The sequence below is a fragment of the Streptopelia decaocto genome (genome assembly GCF_964273445.1).
Source record: "Streptopelia decaocto genome assembly, chromosome: 11".
Taxonomy (NCBI): Eukaryota; Metazoa; Chordata; class Aves; order Columbiformes; family Columbidae; genus Streptopelia; species Streptopelia decaocto.
Window position 1 is genome coordinate 19,413,235 of NC_138666.1, and position 22,220 is coordinate 19,435,454.

Below are 22,220 nucleotides of genomic sequence, written 5' to 3' on the forward strand. Positions count from 1 at the left end.
AACAGTCTTGCCACTGATTTCAGCAGAACCAGATTTTTATGCGTAATGATGGTAACTCTTATATCCTAACATAAGACACTTTAGCTGCTGTAGGAAATAAAGCCATTTAGTCAAAATGCAGTTGAACACTTACTGTTACACTGCATACGAAAGAAAGACCTGTCTCTATTAAAAAATGTGTGTTTTTCATGCCTGAAGCCAACGTTGACATGAGAGATTCTCATCCCATTATAGTGCCTTGGCTGCTCCCCATCTGCTGGAGAACTATGGTTAAGTACTCGAGAGCTGCTGCACTCCAGGGAAGCAAACGCTTCCAACAAAGACATTTTTATCCCATTACTCTTCTTTCAAGTATGACTCAAACATTTTATGCAGACAATACAATGACCTTTGGGACACAGAGGCCAGTATAAATGCTCCACTACAAGCCCAGTTTGCAGTTAATTTTATTGGAAGAATGATAAAAATGTATTGTTTTACATGAATTATGGCAACGAGTTACTCAGCGGTGGAATCTACAGACTAGACATCTTGTACAGGGCTTGTCACACCGCCAGCAAAAGCACCATCATCTATTTAACCACACTTCATTTCCAACATTATTTTCAGGATCATTTTTACCCTGTGCTAATTAACTGCATTCACAGTCATACAACTATAAAATACTGCTTAATTTATATTGCTGAATTTTCTTCTTCTCTAAGCATTGCAAACAACAAAAAAATTATCATATGCACAAAGGAGCTTCCATACATTTTCTTGCTTTTGAGTTGTATCCAATGCAGTACTTTTGTCATTAGTAGTTTGCATTATGATGTAAGATCACCTTACATTAAGATCATCTACTCACTAGCTAAAGACAGTCCCCATGCTGAGAAGTACACTATCATCTGAGAGGAGGGAAAAGAAACTTCCCATAAAACAAATAATAATATCTCTTTGGATAGCTTAGAACTGACAGAAAAATTGGTCACCATACAAATTATTTGTTAGATATTCTTTTTCGTTCCTGTTCTTTACACACCAGTTTTGAAATTCTCTTCTGCATACATCATCTCACATTTCTCAGAAGGTGCTATGCAAAGATTCTCCTATAGGACTATTTCAATGTTGAAGTTTGCACTGATCTGCTAAGTCACAGGAGCCACTGGAAAGCTGCCTGTCTCCCAGCCCCCTGATGAAATTATGTCGGGAATGATGCATTTTTCTTATATGGCTGTGTCTCTGGGCTGGCAGCACACCCAGTGGAAAAGGGTTTTGGTATGTTCCTGTCCTCTGGGTCTGGGGTAGTAAGAACCCTCACACGGTGGGGAGAATCCCCACAAGGGGATTCCTGGGGAACCTCTGCACTGAGATCTCACATTTCACAACACCTGCATGATGTCTGTTTTCCATTACCTGACCTATCCCAGGTCCCCGTTATCCTGAACAATACACCTGATTGCACATATATGACAGATTACTCCATCACGCAAAAAAAACTGGAAAAGGAAGTAATTTCCCCCAATTTTTTCTCAAAGGTTGTTGTACACAGATGCAGGATGCAAGAATTCATATAAAGACGCTGTTGTATCCCAGTTTCACAGTCTACAGAAGGAAAAATCTATGTTACTGAAAGATAAGTTGGTCTTTTTCATATTCTTTCTGAATAATGATTAAAAAATCGGGATAGGAATATAAATGACATCTCTGAGAATGCTTGGGAGGTATGTAGTTCACTAGATACTTGAGAGATATATATGCTTTCTGTTAACTTTATGATGATGGGCTGTCTGAACATGCCTACAGTAAGAATAATTGTTCTTGTGCTCTTTCAGCAGACGTGGGGACAAGATCCAAGCCAGCTGCCCTGCTCCACATCATGCATTTCTCTCCTCGCTTCCTCAGAAGTTGCATAGCTGTGGAAGCATTTGATGGAAACAAATTAGATTCTTGTTAACCAATTCAAAGCCTAGTGCTAAACCTGAACGGCTTAATGTCCTATGTGAGTTTTTTGAGATTACTGTTTCCTCTATGGTTTGAACAGCTATTGTGTGATATCGTAACTCTCTTGCTAGAGTAAATAAAACTTCTTTTTGCTCTACTTTTCCAGTCCTTCAGATATCCATTTCAAACATGCACAGGTATTATGTATAAAACTATCAAAGCTGGGTCTTATTTGTGATTTTCTCTTCTGTTAACTCCAAGCATGACTCTCCTGGGTTTCTTTAACGAAAACACCTCCTGCAGTTCGGGTTCCCCGGGCATGTGGGCCCTGTGTGCACCAATGGGCCTTACAGGGCAAGGCAAATCTCACCTGGGGCCTCCATCAGCACCCTCTGGCATGGGCTCAGCAGCTGCATTTAAGCCTAGGACTGGGCTTTCAGTCCTTGCCAGAGCTGTATCATGTGTGTACCTGTCTCCAGTTCAGTTGGATCTGGTTTGTTGCTGTGGACTTCCCTGGTCATCGCTGGACCTGACCTGTGGATTGACTTCCCAGCTTGACCTTGGATCTGCTGCATCGGCACAATGTTTTCTGGTGATCTGGCGTCCTGGCTGAGCCCAGTCCCACCGCAGGTCTGTCCCGGTCACCTCAGTCAGGCACAGAGGGACCGAGCCCTGCCTGCTGTGCTCCCATGCTTGGCTCCCTCTCCTTTAGGCTGCTCCCTGGCAGGCTGTCCCTCAGCCTTTTCCAGCTTCCAGATAGAAAACACAGCTTGAGATTATGGATTTTTTTTTAAGTACACTTAAGCATAACAACATACTGTGTGTTTTAACGCAGAAGCCTTTGCTTTGAGCCCATTGACACAGCTGTGTGAGAGTACTATTATACCCCCTAGCTGTCCAAAACTTATTTTTCTTTTAATAGCTTGTCTTGTTTTTCCTGGGTAGACTCACTATATGCGCCATATTATCCATACAAAAACTTTGCTATTACAGCCTCTTACCGGCAGTGTACTTGTGGAATTTTTTGAACTGAAAATAGGAAGATCTCAATGCCTCAGTTTCTACCTAGGACAGCCAGACAACCCTCCCTTCCATCACTGGACAGTGCAGCTGTCACAGACATTCCCTTGGAAGATGAGAGGCTGCTAAGCTGCATATGAGATTCTTTCAGTTCCAGGTTACTCCATGCCTGAATCATTTTAACTTCTTTAGTTCCGTGACTGAAGACTTAGTACACAGACTGAGAGCTTAGTACACGCCTGAAGTTAAGAATGGTTTTAGCTATTGCCTTCAATAAGAATAGTCCTTAACGCAAACTTTAGCGCTTCCCTAAATTGGATCCCTGCTGATTAAAATGAATTTTTGAAAAGCCAGTCATGGTGGATGATGTTTTAAAATGGAAGCTGTTTAAGAAGATAATTAAAAGAATAATTGCTATAATGAAAATTTAACATGTCTGGAAATGACCAAAATTATCACAGCTGTCTTCCATGAGTTTAACTTTCTTCTTTTCTGTTAGTAAAAGCCAAGATGTGAGAGACTTTCCAGCTTTACCATAGAGTGGTGCGTGTTCAGATTTGTGGCTAGACTGAGTGATCTTCAGCCAGCGTCTGAGCCCACAGTCTCACATTCTGGTTTTTCTTGATTCCCACTGCATCATCATCTCCTACAAAGTCATCTTTTTGGTTTTCCAGTCAGTGCTGGCTGGCATCTTCTGAAATACATGTTAACAGCAACGAAACAAAAGAATAAGTTGCCACATCACATGAGGGTGACACACAATGTTGCATAGGATGGTTCCCTCAGTTAACAGTTTCATGTCAGTTCTGGCATACACTCAAATAAAATGCGGAAAACACCAGCTAAGCAGTGAAGAACGCATGCTGCTTGCCTTTGGTAATATTCAGCCATGCTTTTTAGCTTCATTACGACATACACTTGTGAATAGTTGAATGAAGCAAAAACAGTTGCTGTGTCCACTGTGCCACAAAAACTCTCATGGCTTTTCCTTATTGATAGACTTGGAAGATCCTTTTGATGACATGCAAGCTTTCTGCTCCAAGCCAAGGTGCTTATAGGAGAGTCAAAACCAAATCTAACTTGTTCTTACTGAATAACACACTCATTGTCATTATGAGAATAAATAGGAAATCTTCACAAATGCTGAGAGTTACCTATCTAATTTGCTTAAATCTCTTAAAAACCTATCTGATTCCAATGAGATGGCTTCTAGCAAATATTCCAGATTTGGTCCTATGTAGAATGCATGGTTTTGCATAGAATAAATCAATATTTCACATATGACTTTGCATGACAGAAGATTTAACCTGTACCACATTGTACAGTTCACATAAACAAGGCTTGGCCTTGCACTAGGTCAGAACGATGAGTTCAAAGGAAAGCAGAGCTGAAGACACTTCTCACAATGATGATTGTTTTCTTGCACCCTTTCTAAACACTAGCAAAAGACTTCTGAAAGTGAAATAAATCAGTTTCAGAAATATCAGTGCTGACAACTCACACTTTTTCAGAATTACTGCTTTTCAAAAAATTTGCCTAAGGAGGTGTCAGAAATTACTTTATTATTAACACTGAAGGATTTACTTGAGAATAATTCAAAACTAAACATAAGAAGCCTCCAGCGTAACATCTTTCCAGCTTCCTGTCTTGTTTCAGTAACAGCTGTCAAGTGTCATGAACAAGTGATGTTTACTTTTTAGGCTGGCAAAATACACATATTAAGTATACACAAAATCGGCTCATCGGGCATATAGGCTGTATAAGACTGAAGAAAAAGCAATTACCTGAATGAGGATATATATGCAGGACAGAAAAATGGTGAACTACTCTGAATCTCTGGAGGCTTTTGCTGCAGAGGCCTCCAATAGAAAAAACTGAATACAATAAGTACAACAATCCAATAATTCACACTATCCATCACAGCACCAAATAAAAAACAATAAAATAAAAGTAATATGTTAAATTATATAAACACCGTGTTATGTGCACTGAGGGCATAATCCATTCATTTCAATTAAAGAAAGATTTTTGTTTTCTCTAATGGCAATAGAAGTGAACTATATTGAACATAGATCTTGCTTATTTTTCTGGTTTTGTATCCCCAGCACTGGAGGTTTTCAAGATGCAACTGGATGGGGTGCTACATTATCTCATCTGGGCTCCCTTTCCCACAAAAGGATGGACCAGATGATCTTCTGAGGTCCCTTCCAACCTAGGCTGTTCTATGATTCTATGAATATCTTTACTAGGATTTACTGACTTTACAATGGTGCAGGCCCCCTATGAAAGTCAGATACTCAGATATGTAAACAGATTCCGAAGAGTAACCTATGCCATCAGATTCAACAGGCAGTAACTGGAGTACTTTGGTGGCCATCTGAGGAAGGAACTGAAAACTTGAGAAGCAGTATCAGAAGCTTTCTCTTTTTTCCTTCCATTGTCTTATCAAACTGTACTGACCGGCACCGAATTTCCTTTTTAGATTGCAGGCAAGCCTGCACAACCAGCCACTGGAATTGCCTGTAAGTAAACTCAAGTAATAGCAGTAAAATTTTTCTAAGCAAGCTCATACAAAAGTGTCATCTTCATTATTCAGCATCTCAACAAAAGGCATTGGCAACACTGAAATAGCTGGCTTTATACAACTGAGATTCAGAGATGAGCTATCGTTATTTGAGTGCAGTAATTGCATGGTATTTCAAAAGAGCATTTTTTTTACTTTACCAAAATGCATAGTTCATTTTTTTTTTTACATGCTATTATGGGAAGATGGCACTTAGCTTTTCTAATAGTCAAACATGGCTTTGCAGAACAGAACGATGTCGTAATTAAAACTGGTGATTAGAAAAAACTAGAGGGAAGAATTTCAGAATATTTTAAAATGTGGGTTTGCTGTGGCATGCATTTTTATATTGTTTTAAGATCTCAAGTAATAGGAAAATCTTACAAAGGTAATACAAGCAATCTGAAATCCACTACATGCAGTTCTATTTTAACTCAGCAATTCACATCAAATTCTTTCACTGCACTAAGAACGAATTCAGGAAAATAAATATCCAGGGAGGAATATGGACTTAATTGTTATTGCTGTTACATTGCTAAAATAAAACAGCTGTGATCACACACTCAGATAAAGCCATTGTTCAACAAATATTTTTATTAACCATCTCTGCAGTGGGATGAGTCCAGGTCCCCGGAGCCAGCAGAGTGCTCCCGGACCACCCAGCGCTCCCTCGGTACAACAATTCGGCCGGGGCTGGCGCTGGGGGCGCCTGAGCAGACACACTGAACACTACGGTGGTTATGGAGCAACTTGTGCTTGCTCACTGACATACTAAACCATAACAAATCTATTTTAACATTCAAGTAAACAGACCACAATCTTTTTTCAAATCATTAATTTGACCACTGGCTAATGACAGCAACGGTGTTTCTTAAATGGCATCTTCCCAAAAGTAACAATGACCCGCTAGCCCACAGGAGAGAGGCCTCGGAAAGCCAAGGTCAGCTGGTTGCAGGAGGCAACGGGAGGAAAGCAGGCGCTAGGAAGGTCAGAGGTACAACAGGGGCACTCAGGAAAATAAATTGGCCACTGTTGTACAGCAAATAAACTGTGTGTCAGAACTGTGAATAAAATCCAGAAGTCCCGACTCCTTGTCTCTGCTCTACTGCTCCAGTCCTAACCAGATACTCTCTCAAAATGACTTGCTAATAAAGATAGTCCAGGAGACTGAAACGTTTTTCCTATCTACAAAACAAACGTAGCAAAAGATATAGAATAGTTTCCTTCACATAGTCACTCCACCATTTATGTTATAGCCAGAACAACTTTGTTAATAAATATTGTAAATTTCTTCCAGGTCAACAACCAGAATGTTCGAGTCCGCACAATTTGTCATTTGTCTATTCAGGAATTCCTGACGGGGTATTTTCAAGAATTTTTCAAACTTAAACCGGAGTCACCTTTTACAGGGGTGTTTCCTTCAAGTTCTGCCATCAACCAGGCTGTGTTTGCTAGATGTTGGGGATATTAGAGGAGCGGTAAAAGCAGAAGCCCTTCTCAAGCACAACATTTATAAATAGCCAGTATTGGTCAAGACTTAGTTCACTTTTCTCTTCCAGTAAAAGAATAAAAATCTCATATTCAGACAGACAGAAAATAGCCAAGGAAGGTATGGGTATGAAGGTTCATACTAATGAAAACTTCCATGTCAAAGAGCTACATAATCTACAGGAGTAGATATGATAAAGACTTAAAACTGTGCAATTGTTTCTAATTTCTAATTGCAAACATGTACTGTCTACCATGGGATGTGCAGTGTGGTTTTCCAAACAGCATTTTAGCAAACCAATTAAACAGTTGGTCTTATCTAACACTTAAAAATGACAAACAAAATAATAGATTTAGGATGGACTTCAAATTACTGAAGTTGAGCCATTTCAAAGGGTATTAATCAGGTTTCCTAACAGCACATCAGCCACTGAATACAAGTGGTTTTCATTCAGAGCTGTACCAGCCACTTGGAACAGGGAGCCCATGGGTGAAGTCTTCAGTGATGCAAATCAGAGCAGTTTTCCTGGAATCCACAATTTTCAAGTTCAGAACTGATCTAAATATTTAATATGCCTGTTTTAAACTACCTGGTTGTATTTGCATTTCGGTGAGATATGGGTATACTTATGAACTGAACACAGAGCTTCTTAGTCGAGAAAGTTTGCTTAATAAAATGTAGGCTTTTCTTCCCCTTCGGCAGTATTGTCTTCCATGGTAGAGACTTCCCTCTAGTGGACACTTTCTCCGATGTTTTTGGTAATTTAACAGAAAAGTTGTACAAAACATCCAATATCATGTATTTGTATTCTGGTTTAAAATAATTAAAAAGAAATGCCTGACAGGACTTAATAAGTGCCTATACAATGTTTCTTAAGGACCTTTAAAATCATTGCAGCAGTCTCAAGACCAGCTACTTCAAACTGTAATACAACGTAAAACTCTTTAACAAACTTAGGTATGTAAACAGCTATGTAAACAGCAAAATCATGTCCTGAAAATCTAATTACTGATGCAGCGGTTGAGGGAACAGATAAAAGGACAACGAGCATGTTGTTCTGCATTGACTGGCTGCTGTTCTACCAAGCTACCAGCGCTGAGCTAATGAATCTCCGGTCTGTTTGCAGGGGTTACACTTACTGGCTCTTTCAGTCTCCTATTATTAGAGGAGGGCAACAGATTGATACGCGACTTGCTTGGTGCACTGGTTTACTCGAAACACCTAACTTGGAAAAGAACAACGTGGGGCTCCTATATTGAATTATCCCAAGTGATATCAGCCAAGATCTGAAGAGTATCCCTAAGTCTACAAAGAAATGAGAAAACCCTTCCTTCATTAATGTGCTCTCTCTCCAAGAAAACACGGAACTGGGTGAATTAATAAAATGTACCCTAGCTGGTAAGAACATTCTGTAACATGTTGCATGCAGGCTGGCTTTAGCTCATTTCATTAGTAGGATTAATTTTTGGAAATCTAAGATTTTCATGTTAATCCCAGATAATAGTGCAGTTTGGTACACTAAAGTAATCAGATTACAATGAATGTCAGCATCATTTGATTTGCAATGATGTGAAGCATGTTACTGGAACTATCACCCCCTCATTTTATGACCTGGAAGAATGTCAGACAGGGTTCCCCATGTCTGAACAGCTGCAGACCTCTGCTGCAAGTTATCTCTAAAAGTATGGCTTTGCTTATTCAAATACTGATTTTTTGACATCAAGCTAGCACAAGAATTTTAAAAACACAACATAAAAATACCTTCTACACATCTACCACTGGACCATCATCTGCTACAACCAAATATCTGATTGGTGTTTTCAATTGAAAAACCACTACCGTGCCTAGTCCTTCCCACGAATTTGATGCATGAGCTTCCTCTTTGCATCTCCCTCGCTCCCCGTACCTTTACTCTCATTGGCTACAGCAGGGCTCGTGTCTATTTTATTTCTGGTTAATCTGATTAAGTAAGAACCTGGGATTGTGATGTCAATGCATTAGTAGAAGGAAGTAATTCTTCCTGTAGGAAGGATGGCAACTGTGACCTTTCAGAAGCAGGTCATGATCTGACTGCAAGATGAAAGTAGAGCAAGACAAACTGCAGGAAGAATAACCAACTCATTCTCTGATAGCATAATTCAAGTAAGATGATGGCGCATGGACTGCAGGTAAGAAAGCACAATGCACTCATATTTGGTTATTGAATCGAAGGGAGCTTTGGGTGTGGGGAAAGAGGTTCTCTTCAGCAGAAGTAGTAGAACTTTCGAAATACTGACTAATGAAAGGCCTTGTTACATTTACTCAGGAGAAAAACTGGCTTTCAGAACAGAGGCATCTTTATAGACTCAATACTTTATAAACTTACAGCATGATTTATTTGACTTTAATATAACTCTAGTAATATTCTTTCATTCTGTGCTGATGAAACAATACTTATTTATGAATCTCTTTATAATACAAAATTGTTGTAGTTCATTTTGTTGCTTTTTCACCCTTAAACTCAGAAACCTACATCAGTAAATGAGCAACAGATGAGACTGAATCTAAATTAAACAAATAATTCCTCAAGTTATAAGCTCATTATTTAAAAATTTAATGACTTTGTGTGATAGTTTAGTAGATTGCTTTATTATAATGTGATGCTGCTATATTATTTAGCATGTGCCACAATACAAATGCTTTTATGAGCCTGTAAGGTACATGCAGCATGTTGCTATGGTGATGTGGTGCTCGAACTGATGCAATCCTTAAGGTTGTGTTCATGAACCTTTCAGCAGACCTTAAAAAATGCTTCTCACATAGTAGCAAAGAAAGATATTAATGTAGTAGGCGCTGTTTGCACAGAAATCTCAATGAGCGTAATTGTTAACCAAATAAAAGGAACTAAACTGCACCGCTGCAGTAGCTATAAGCAGTAATCACTATGAACACCTTATGCTTCAATATTAGCTTGATTCAATAGTTACATTAACACAGACAAAGCGCGTCCCTCACTTGCACTGAACTGGTTGTGATGCCTCCCATCAAATGCAGCAGGGAGGTACATTCATTGGCAGCAAGGCTGAACTTGCACTCACTGTGCTGCTGAAAGCCCAATTTATAACTGCAAAAGCAAATTTTAAGGCTGAAACACATTAAATATGGCAAAGACTATCATGACTGGGCAAAAGAAAAACTGCTCAAATTGCAGGTAGTGTAGTCATTGCATTTAAGCTGCAGTTATGCAGAGTGCAATAGAGATGGGGATTTGGAAAAACTAAAAGGCACTTATAAAACTGTTTATCATTTCAGCGACTATCCTTAAAGGTGCTTTTTCTGTACTCCAAATGAAAATTAAGCTTCCGTGCTCCAGTAGTCTCAAATAAACACTCTTTTGAATTTGACCAATGCTTCTAATTATACTCTATTGTCAGTGCTTCCTGTTGACAGTATCCCACTCCCTGCATGTGTGTTCGTCTGTCACCACCAGCAACCTCACACAGGCAGGAATGAGCCCATTTCAAACCGGCCAGCTGGGTTAATGTAACACTCAAACAGCAGTCAGCAGTTCTGCACTGCATTCAACCTGCTCATGGATGCTACTGCCTAGCCTGATCTACAGCTGGTTCCAGGGTAACGCCCAGCACCTCTTCCAGGATTAATAAAGCACAAACAAACTGAATTTAAAAACAATCCTTCACTAAGCTTTCACTTCACTGACTTCGGCCACAAAGAAAACAGTAACCAAACCAGCCAAAAGAGTAGTGCTGGCACCATAACCAGGGCTCAACTGTAAGTCTAACTTGGAACATCAAGGCCTCTCAATTTTGCGTACTTGCAGAATACAGTTCAGGCAGTATCAGAGTCTATATATGTCGCTTTGTACTGTGATAATCTGTTATTTGAAATTCTTGTTAACACCTGTGTCTGTAGTTTTATCTTTAAATGAAGTCAACTATTTACGGTAAATTTAAAATAAATAGCAGTAATAGTGTTGTTTTGGGTTTTTTAATGACTTGATGGATGAGACTTCTCTTATAATGACTGGGGCAAAGTAGTTATCTATCCTTTCGCATCTCTGACAAGCACACTAGCTCCTGAACCATCAGACAGATTGAATCGTTCTATCAGAAAGTTCAAAAACTCTCAGATATATTTTTATTTTGACACATTATTGGGGGGATGGGGAGAGGAGTCTTTCTCCGCATTATCAGAGACTGGCAGGTTTGTTTCCTGCATGGCTCTGTCTATTAGAGCTATTTCCCTTTCCCTTGCAGATAAGAGATGAAGAAAGCGGCTACAACAAAAACCTATTTTGTATTCCTAAGCATTATGAAGAAGATTTAGAAAGAGTTTTCATTCCTCATGGACTCATCCTGGACAGGTATGAGGGTAAACAACAAAGAGCAGTGATAGTGATGCCAATTAAGCATTCCCCACCAAATGAAGAGACTGAGGCCCTGACCCACTTAGCCCACAAGAAATATGGAAACTCTGCAGCTTTAACACTTCTGTTCTGGAGTTCTATACAAGACGAGATTTATGGAGAGGATTCCTCCCACTTATCTCAAATATCGTTATATCTTATCTCAAATATCTTTAAACTCTCCTACCCTGCATTGTTTAAATACATGGATTAAATCACCAGTATGCCAAGTGGAGTAGACATCATCTTGTGAACTGCAAATATCTAACTTTCCTATGTCTTAATATGCTGATTTGATGGTTATAAAAACCTAACAGCAAGACCAGAATTTTAACTTGAACATTGCTTAATACATAGAAAAACAAGTATGATATACAAAACGCTTTACAGTATTTGTGGTTTGTTTGGTTTTGTTTGTTTGTTTTTCTTTCCAGGACAGAACGTTTGGCTAGAGATATCATGCAAGACATGGGAAGCCACCACATCGTTGCACTCTGTGTCCTTAAAGGAGGCTACAAATTCTTTGCTGATTTGCTGGACCATATAAAAGCACTAAATCAAAATGGTGATAAATCTGTGCCTATTACTGTGGATTTTGTTAGAATAAAAAGCTACTGTGTAAGCAACTTCCTCTTCTTTGGGAAATGGACTTTCCTCATAGATTGATATTTTGAATACTGGCAGCTTACATGAAAACTCCACAAAAACCAAGTTTATGCATATATCCTGTTCAAAGCAACTCAATTTATTACATATTGAAAAGCAACTGATGTACCGATCTGCCCCAATGATCAGACAGATATTGCATATTCACTGGAATTAACATACAGCAGGACACCTGACAAAGCCAGGCTCAGGTCTCCAATGTCCTCTTCTCCAGCCCAAAGCTTCCACACAGGTTTTACTGTCTTTACCCTGGCACCCTTTGGTGGGAGGGAGTACGGAGAGGAGCTTAGCATCAGAGACTTGCTCATTGTCTCTCTCTACATTATTTTTTTTTAATTCCTTTAGCTAATATTGGAGAGATTTGTTTTCATAATCTATGCGTTGGGAAACAGGTATCTCATGCCTGAAACAATCACAGTTGGCCTGAGACAAATCCTGTAAAGCACTTACTTGTGCTATATTTTTCTGTTTTATCTTCTCCCCTCTCTGAAGGCTGGAGCTCTGTGCACTGATCAATACTTACCCCATACTAAATACAACAATTTACAATATCCTATAATTTTTTAGTGGAGTTCTAAATCAAATATCTAGTAGCAAAAATAGCTGAAAGCAATGGTATCTGTTCCATGAATAAGGATGTACTATTGTTCCATACAAACATCTGTCTGCACTCATACTTAACTCTCTCCTCTTGCTTTCAGCTACTTAAAAGCTGTTTTACTGAAGCAGTGCTGTGTAAAATTGTGTCATTTGACAGACAAAAAGCAAAAGCAGCACACCATTCACACACACAAGATAACACTTCTGAGCATGTTTTACGTGACTTCCCTCTTCTTTCTCATTCTAGAATGATTCACCGACAGAAAAAATCAGTATTGTTGGTGAGGAACTCTCTACACTAAATGGGAAGGTATGAATTAGCATCTTCAGCTTTTAAGGGGAAAGAACAGTTTGTGTGTATCTTCCAGGAAGTCCAGCTTTATTAAGATTTTGATACTACATATTCAGAACCACTTCATACTGATTTAAAAAGCCATGCTTTGAAACAGTGAGTAATTCCCACAGATCTCAGTGGAAACTTGAAGTGATCAGTACTGAATGCTTCTAAAGATCCTACTCCACATTGTATCCCACAGCCCCCAGAAACGAACCATCTTAAACTGACTCATGCAGTATGGTTCTAGATTGCTATTCCTATACACAGAATGATATATAAAACCTGACATATGTGGCTTTCTAGTAGTATTTTATGCTTCTGTAAATACTTACAGAAGGACTCTTGAGAAAGCACTAAAATAAGCAGTTAAGTGACAAGCTCCTTTGAAAATCAATTGCAACTTACAAGTAACTCATGTTTGTAGTACAAACTTTTCCAGGCTGTATAATTCACTGAATGTTGTCATGTAAATATTTCCTTTTCTTTTTCTCCCTACATGATCTTTTCCAGAACGTGTTAGTAGTAGAGGTAAGTAAAGACTGGAGTGTGGAGGGAGGGAAAAACACGGACTTTTTTCTCCCACTTTTGCAAGTTAATACATATTGCATATGAAAGGATTGCTGACTTTTTTCATATACTTTAAATTAATCCACTGACAGTCTGTTTTTTCTTTCAGACTCAGAGGATAATTTATTTTTTATCTCTTTCAGGACATTATTGAGACTGGTAGAACAATGAAAGCGCTGCTTTCAAAACTAAAAGACGACGAACCAAAGATGGTAAAAGTCGTAAGGTATAATGATATGGCCACTTACTAATGTATTGTAATGAGAAGGTATAGCAAAATCATTTAGGTGAATAGTCAGTGTACGCTGGTGGGTGTTTGATTTTGTTTAGTTTGAAGTTTTGGGGCAGAGGAAGTAAAAGCAGGAAGCAACCCCCACCCAGCTGGTGAAAAACTGAGTATTTATTAAACTGGGAGATTTACATACGCACTACCACCTTCATTGTTAAAAAGAATAACAAGGCTCCCTAGCTCTCTTTGCATAGTCCATCAAGTCTGGATTCCCTGTTTTTTACCTCCTTATGTCTGAAAGAAGTTCAGCTCTTCCCATAGGTTTCCTAACACCTTCTTGGTTGCCTCAATACTTGAATCACAACACTTCAAATTTTTCTTAATATCCTCAGTCATACAGGTTTTCAGAATCTAAGAGTTTGCCAGCACTTGCAAGATGACGTCAAGTGCCATTCTAGATCTGCTTTTAGATGACCTGTGAAATGGTTTTTTGGGGAATATTCCTGTCTCTGTCAAGTAACCACAATGCTTTAAGAAAACACTTCTTGTTTTATATATTAGTTATGGTCCTCCCAGGGACTGTCCAGAAGCTTCTCAGTTTCTTCAGAAATGCACAGGAAAAGCAAGAATGGATATCACTTTGTGGAAGAAATTGTAGTGACATTGCACAGCTCGTCCTCTTCTCCCTCCCTCCCCGCTAAAATCTTTACATGACACTTGAACTTGCTTACTTGTCCATGCTATTCTAGTTTGTGGATACATTGCTACATGAAAAGATAATGATTTGGGATACAGAACTGAAGAGAACTAAACATAAAAGAGTAAAGTCACTTGGACCTTCAGAATGAACCTAGATCAGAGCCTTTGCTTCTTCCTCAATTATAAGGCTGAACACTATTCCTTTCTGCCACAATAATCTTGTTTTCATTTAACTGCATGATTGTAGAAGCTTATGGGGAGGGGCAGGAGAAGTATGCAGCTTAGAACAAGACATATTTAAAAAAACCATAACCTTCTCTGCTCTGTCGTACAGCCTGCTTGTTAAAAGGACAGGTCAAAGTCCAGCTTACAGACCAGACTGTAAGTATTGAGCTTTCTGGTTGTCCAATATATGATCTCATAGCTCCACTTAACATAGTAAGTCTGAAAACTGGCATGTGTGTTTCAGTAAGGCCAAGAGAAATGGGGATAAAATACATTGAAAAATGTAAGCTGATGACCAGCTATACCATGCTGAAACCTCATGACCACCTTCTTTTTTTTCTCTCAGTCAGTCTGAGTGCAGGTTTGGCTATTTGTCACCAAATACCCAAAACAGAATCGAAACTTAACTTCGTGTTGTTTGGCTTTGACCCTAAAAGGCATTTGTTTTGACTCTGCTTTAAACTTGCCTTGTTTTCAGACTGAAAATCCCTACTGAGTTACAGTGCATCTACTTTCACACAAGTAAAATCTCACTCCCTGTCTCCCTCTCCCAGGACTACTTCATAAGTAGGTTTTAAATAATTATTTAGTTCTTAAAACGCATTCTCTTATGTTAATTGTATTACTAACTGATGGGGATGGTATAGATTATAACCATCATCATCAGTTTACAGCTCTGATTGTTAAAGCAGCATGCTAAGTACCTCGAAAGCAAGACGATGCACTTGTTAGGTATTACTCTTAAAGAGCTGAAGCAAGTGTTGAATACAAATTGTGTACTTAAAAGCTATTTACAGCCTCCAAGTATAAAAACAATTGTATCTTGTTACAGATATAGGCTTCGAAATTCCAGATAAATTTGTGGTTGGATATGCTCTTGATTATAATGAATACTTCAGAGATCTGAACGTAAGTACATACATGTGTGCCTCAACTGTTACACATATGACTGTTACCACAGGTCACCACCAAGAATATTATCTTGCACGAGGAGCTTCTCAACAATTAACTTCAAATCTGACTAAAAACCTCCATTAAAAAGGCAAAAGCATGATTAATGTGTCAAGCTGATAAATCAATATAAACGCATAAGAGTTTGTTTATTCCTTACCTTTTTATGAATCTGCTCCACGTCTGGTGGCCCAGCCGTGTGGTCTGATGTTCCGCATCCTCCAGGATGGCTGGCAGCACAGTCTGCTGGTCCTGTCCAAAAATAAAGCAACTTGTAATTTGGCTTGACTTTGATGTTTGTCTTAGTGAAATCCTGTGTTGCTCTTTCCTACCCAACTCTTTAGGATGTCTGCATGTGAAGGTTACTTCTATACTGTATAACATCTCCATCAAGATCTTTTTCCCTCTGTTCCATTACAGTCTCCTTAGACTGCACTGAGTAGTAGACTTGGACACAACAAACCTGATAGAATGAGCTGTTCTATTCTTCCTTAGCTTTTAAAAGTCCTTTCTTAAATCTGATCAAGTGGGAAAGTTTTTCACTTGAAAGTCAACCCAGTTCTGTTAAAGACACATATTGGATTTGTGCTGTTGCAAAGCAATATGAAGGATACAATAATTGAATAAACCTGACCTCTTCAGAATATACAAATCTGTAAATTACAGATGAGCCTGGAAGCAATATTATCACCTCAATTTTACTGCAAGTAGTAAGCTTGCAATCAAACTCGCAAAGACTACTGTTCTGGTGTGTTTTCCTTACAATGCTAGGAATAAGACTGAATATTGTTTTGCATTTTCTTTGAAGGTAAAGATTGACTAAAGTTGTATTTTTGGTTTGTTTGGTTTTTTTTAGCACATCTGCATTCTGAAAGAGAAAGCCAAAGAGAAATATAGGATCTGACACCGATCTTCTGGAACAACAGTTCAGTGGCACATACAGCTGTGTGGACAAACAATAAGTCATCTAGTGATTGTGCTTTTTTCACTGAAAAACAACAACATTTTCTAAATTTACTAATCGATATATGTTTTCTGATAACGATTATTAAAAACAGCTTAAAGGTGTTCAAGCTTCAGTGAAACCTGAACAGAATACTGGCCATAAAATGTGCGTAATGTTCTGCTGGAATCCCAGGGGACACAGCTCAGACATGTCCATGTGCACATAATTACATTTTGGTTTTAATTTACTACTTGAAGTAATACATTATGCACATTGTACATGAACTGCATTTACTTTTACAGGTGAGCTTGTGTTTGTAAATATATACATGTACAATACAAATAGGCTGAAGAAACACTGAAGGACTTGAGGTTAATTAATTCAACGGTACAAAGTCCATACCGTGTGGAAAACACATTTGGTTCTTCAGCTTAACACAATGTAAAGAAACAAACAAATAAAAAGTAAACATTAAGGTAACTACACTGGGTAGTTCTTACACATTCCATGTAACTTAGGGTGCTGTGTCTTGCTTTTTGAGGGACCACGTGTTGCCTATAGCAATGTTATGCTACAGACTGGATGAGAAACCACTATGGTGGGAAATCACTTCTGCTACCTCAGTGTCCCTGGAGAGAACCGGGAGCTGGATTGTGCTGCCCAGCACCAGCACCAGGCTCGGGCAGCCCCTGACGCCTCCGCTTTCTACCTGTGCTGTATGACTACAGCGCTGAGACCTTGTAGATTTCCTCCTGTTGTGCACTAAGACCTTGTAGATTTCCTCCTGTTGTGCACTAAGACCTTGTAGATTTCCTCCTGCTGTGCACCAAGCTGGGTCTGTGTTCACGGGGGGCGGCTGTTGACGTCCTTCAGCTTTCAGGAGCTGTGCCCCGCCGCGCTACCCGCCCCTTACAGCGGGGAGATGCGGACGGCAGTGCCCGTACCTACCGCAGCGCCGCCTCCGCCCCTCTGAGGGCGAGGCCAAGCAGCCCCACGGGTCGCTCCTTCTCCCGGCCGGACGCAGCGAGCGCAGCGCAGGCGGGGCTCTTCGCCTTTGCCACCGCCCGCCCGGACCGCCCTTCGCCTCAGCCCCGCCCTTCGCCTCAGCCCCGCCCTTCGCCTCAGCCCCGCCCTTCGCCTCAGCCCCGCCCTTCGCCTCAGCCCCGCCCCGGAGCGCCACACACGTGCCGGCAGCGGGAACGCCGCGCGCAGCCGCCCCGTGACACCGCCCCCCGCCGCCACACAGAAGGCGGAGCCCGGGGAGATCTCGCGTGTTGATTGGAGGCCTCGGCCGTCGGTCACAGGGGAGGCGGGAAGCCACGGGGAAAGTCCTCTCTCGGGTCGGGGGCGCTCAGAATGGCGGCTGAGCAGCAGGAAGCCGAGCTGCAAAGGTAAAGTCGGCCTCGGCCCTTCCTCCGCCGCTTGTGGCCGCAGCCCCGCCCGCAGCGGCACCCGCCGCGCCCGCCGCCAGGTGCGGGGAAAACCCGGAAGGGAGGCAGCAGAGAGGAGAGACCTTCCCGGGCCTTGCGGGAGGGCCGGCGGTGTCTGCAGTGCCCCCTGCCGGCCGGGGGTGCACACGGGCCGAGGGGCGGCCGAGTCCCCCGTTCGGTGCAGTTCGGGAAAGACGCCCCCCGCTCCGTTCCCCCCCCGCTCCGTTCCCCCCCCGCTCCGTTCCCCCCCCGCTCCGTTCCCCCCCCGCTCCGTTCCCCCCCCGCTCCGTTCCCCCCCCGCTCCGTTCCCCCCCGCTCCGTTCCCTCTGCTCCAGGACGCGCGTACGGGAGCGGGCCAGGCTGCGCCTGCGGGAGTTCGATGTCGGCGGCAGATTCTCGCAGTTGCCGCTGCCCAAAGCCTCCGTGCTGCTGCCGCTGCTGGTGCGGGCCGGGACGCTGCACCTGCTGCTCACCGTCCGCTCCATGCAGGTACGTGGCGGGGCCGGCCCCGATCGCTGCCGGCCCGGGGCTGGACGTGCGCTCTGCGGCCGCTCCGAGCGGGTGTGTTTGTGCACCCGTGGTTCTGGTGTTTGCTGGCCGGAAAAATGCCCGATACCCCGAAAGCTGGGGCAGAAAAGGAAGATTTCCAGATCAGGAAGTTTGGAATGTTTAGTATGACTTTAATAATAAAACTGACAATGCAGTGGCTTCGACCTGTATTTAATGCTACTCTCCCTTCCATACATAAAAGGCAACAACCGAAGCCCCCAGAACTGTTCTGACAGCATTTTTTCTTTTACAGCTCTTGTTTTCCCCCCTCACAACTTGTTATATTTACCAGTAGTCTCCTTTAAATTCTAGCTGAGAAGATCACCAGGGGAAGTGTGTTTTCCAGGAGGTAAACGTGAAGCAATTGATAAAGATGAAATTGATACCGCTCTCCGAGAAGCTAAAGAAGAAGTGGGACTCCAGCCAGAGGAGGTGGAAGTCATCTGCAGGCTTGTGCCTGGAATTGATAAAGTAAGCAATAAACTCAGCATACCATTAGCAAATAAGCTTGGGTTCTTTTCTTCTGTAAAGTTGATAATGACCTTTTCAAACCTTTAAATATGGTCTGCATCTTTGGAGACAGGCAGAACTCATGCAGACAAGTCCCTCAGCAGCCCGGTGTAACCTCAGAGGTTTTTTTGCTCAATACCCTGCTCCAAGCAGGGTTAATTCGGGCGGAAAGGGGAGATTATGTGGACTGTGGTTCTGTATGGAACTCCAGCAAGGAGACTTTTCTTCTAGAGGTGTCTTTGGAGTCTAAGTCACTGTTTGTAAATTAACAGGTTGCCAATTTCAATAGCAACATCCAGTGTCACATAGGAACAGTGTGTTCACTGTGCAGAGGGGTTATTTTTTCAAAAGACTTGACTTTTGTTCTTCAGATAAGTTTCTTTTTATTTTATGTCTGCTGTTTGTGTTTGTACATTATCTGCTTTCTTAGTAATATCGTCCCCGCATTAAAAGCAAAAGAACTAGTTTTAAAATTGTATTGCAAAATGCATTTATAACTTCTTAATTCATAATTTCTGTACAGAGAACATTAAAGCCACATACTTCAGAGGATATATGTAAAAAGGATCTAGTTTTTATAACTCTCTTCAGTGTTTTCCAGCAAGTTGCCTCAGTCAATAGAAAAGATCATGTGGGTTTGGACCACAAAAGTTTTACCTGTCAGTCTCTACTTCGTCTTCTTTATAGGAAAATATTTCTATATCCTAGGAAAATAAATACAGATACATGATAAAGCATAGGGGATTTGGAAAATTTGAATTAAAATCAGAACTCACCAAAACAAATAAGGAAGACTTGTGAGAGAGCATGCAGGATTATTTCTGTGGCACACTAACAAATCTTTTGAACTGCTGTGTGACTGTACAGGATGAACAGAGAACGAGTAAAATCATGTTTAACAAATACAAAGAGAAAATTTAAAATTGATTAAAGCATATTTAAAATCCAATATAAGTATCTTGCCATTAGAGGGACCGAATTGTATTACAGTTAAGAGTATTTCAGAAGTTTCTTATACTAATTTTGTAACATCTGATATTTTTTTTTTAAATAAAGAACATTCTTTACTTGGTACAAACTTAGTGTTTGGGTTTTCTTTGTTTCTTTTTCCTTTTAGATGAATCACTTGGTAACACCAGTTGTGGGATTCATAGAGGATACATTCCAGGCCACTCCTAATCCAGATGAAGTGAGCCATGTGTTTGTCGTGCCCCTGGAGTACTTTATCAAGCCCTTACATTACAATACCTTGCCCTATAAGACCTCATCTGGCTACACAGGCAGGATGCACTGCTTTACATATGAGGACCAGGAACATAAAATGTCATTTAGGATATGGGGACTTACTGCACACTTTGCTGTATTTCTTGCTCTTGTAATTTTTGGAAAGAGACCTACCTTTGAAGTTGATTATGATCTTGACAACTTAATTTCATCTGCTGAGAAGAACTTCATGAATTTATATGCATCTGTACATGAAAGAAAGAAGAGTAATCTATGACAAACTGGCCTGGCAATTAATTTTATAGTGGAGGAGGAAAAAGGGTTTTGTTTATTCCCTCTGTATGTGTTATTTGATTGAATTTCACACTTGTATTCTTCTGACTTGGGAACTTGTCAAAATTTATTTTAAAATAATAATATTATTAAGTTGACAAGCCCAAACTAGATTAATCTAGTTTTCAACTTATTTTAGAGCTGCCAAAAGGACACGGTATTTTTGATGGACTTAATATACAGTTTTGGAAAATCTCTTCCAGTTTCTGCCTTTGTTTTGTGTGATCTAAGACGCTTTCTGTGGTTTGCCACCTAAGCAATAAGATAATACTATTTTATCTACTTTGTGTCTGTTTGGATTAGAATATGAAAACTTCCAGGGGTCTGTCTCTTACTGTGCGCCATACTACATATGGACAACACCATATATACAGTCTTGCACAATAAAAATATCAAAGGTTGCAAGTGTGTTCACAGCCTTGTTCTGGTTGGGCTTGTGGAGGGAAGAGGGAGGTTTCATTGCTCAGTTTAACATTTCTCATACAGAAATTCTGTAGGCTATGGAAAACTTGGTAAACTTTGTTCCTCAGCATCTCGTTCACATCATTCTGCTCCAAGAGGGAGTCATTTTAAGGAAAGAAAAGTGGAGTTGAGTGTTCATGAGCATTAAAATCTGTAGTTGAACTGTTACCAGCCAACCTGGTGGGTTTTGTGCTGTGAATCCTTCTTTCCTCAGTCCTGGGGAACTAGCAGCTTATTCATAGTGGTCGTGATCTTATTGCCAAGTGGTTACGTTTTTAAAAGCACCATCGACTTAGGCTGGATTTGAGATGTAGTTTGCAAGTAAACAAGTCACCAGTCCTTAAGCAGCTGATGATCTCTGAGCAACAAGTGGGAGTTGAAAGCATTCAGTGTTTCCCAAATCACATGTCCTAGTGCTGATCTTGAGTAAGGTAAGAAAAACACTCAGTTGTTCCTCTGGGTGTTTGCACTTCGTGTCCTCTCCACTCACTACCGGATGCAAGTGTGATAAAGTTGCTGGCAATTCCTACGAACTGTGCTGTAACTGAGCACAAGTCAGGTTTGTGCATTAAGCAGTTGCTGCAGTACACTTGAAGTTGGCTGTGGTGTTAGCAGAATGCATTATTTTTACCAAAAAATGTTTCCATATATGGCTTGAATAGCTAATTGTGATTGTCTAGGAAACCCAATTCTGAAATCATTTTTTAGCTTCTCATAATTACATCCATAGCACTCTTGGGCTGCTGTGCTAGGACAGCAGCATTTAGGCACTGAAATACCAGCTTGTGTTAGCTTGGTAACTGCAGCATGGCCTTTTACTGAAGAAAATAAAGATGCTGGAGCTGCGCTCAGCTGACAGCCGTGTACCAAAACAAATCAAGGCTAAAATCAATGCAAATCTTGCTAGGACAGAGCTTCCCTTGGCCTCTTCCTGCTACAACTGTGCAATGCTGACTATTTCTCTCATCCCAGAGATAATCCCATGGTAGGTATTCTACTACAGTATTCTGCCTGAAATATTCTTTATGCTGTGGTATTAAAGAAGTACAGGATTGGCAATCAGAACACTGGGATGGACAAGTCTTCAAG

The 22,220-nt window shown here is 40.7% G+C and overlaps 2 protein-coding genes across 2 annotated transcripts; both read left to right on the top strand.

Annotated features, from left to right (window-relative positions):
- Positions 1-9,148: 9,148 nt before the first annotated feature.
- On the top strand, positions 9,149-16,581 carry LOC309444804 (hypoxanthine-guanine phosphoribosyltransferase-like; the record flags this gene model as incomplete). The annotated part of the gene is made up of 9 exons (XM_082062929.1): positions 9,149-9,166; positions 11,255-11,361; positions 11,838-12,021; positions 12,917-12,979; positions 13,517-13,534; positions 13,717-13,799; positions 14,836-14,882; positions 15,559-15,635; positions 16,534-16,581. The coding sequence occupies 9 exons, from the start codon at positions 9,149-9,151 to the stop codon at positions 16,579-16,581; spliced, it is 645 nt and encodes a 214-aa protein (XP_081919055.1).
- Positions 16,582-17,874: 1,293 nt separating this feature from the next.
- On the top strand, positions 17,875-21,070 carry NUDT7 (nudix hydrolase 7). The gene is made up of 4 exons (XM_082062542.1): positions 17,875-18,014; positions 18,389-18,542; positions 18,915-19,073; positions 20,230-21,070. Exons 1-4 carry the CDS (start codon positions 17,980-17,982, stop codon positions 20,611-20,613), a joined length of 732 nt encoding a protein of 243 aa, XP_081918668.1. The 5' UTR covers positions 17,875-17,979; the 3' UTR covers positions 20,614-21,070.
- The last annotated feature ends 1,150 nt before the right edge of the window (positions 21,071-22,220 follow it).

Bases quoted from the DNA above. Each gene is read 5' to 3' on its own strand.
- NUDT7 (XM_082062542.1), top strand. From the start codon at position 17,980: ATGGCGGCTGAGCAGCAGGAAGCCGAGCTGCAAAG. The intron at 18,015-18,388 runs GTAAAGTCGGCC...CCTCTGCTCCAG, and splicing joins CAGGAAGCCGAGCTGCAAAG to GACGCGCGTACGGGAGCGGG. The intron at 18,543-18,914 runs GTACGTGGCGGG...TTTAAATTCTAG, and splicing joins TCACCGTCCGCTCCATGCAG to CTGAGAAGATCACCAGGGGA.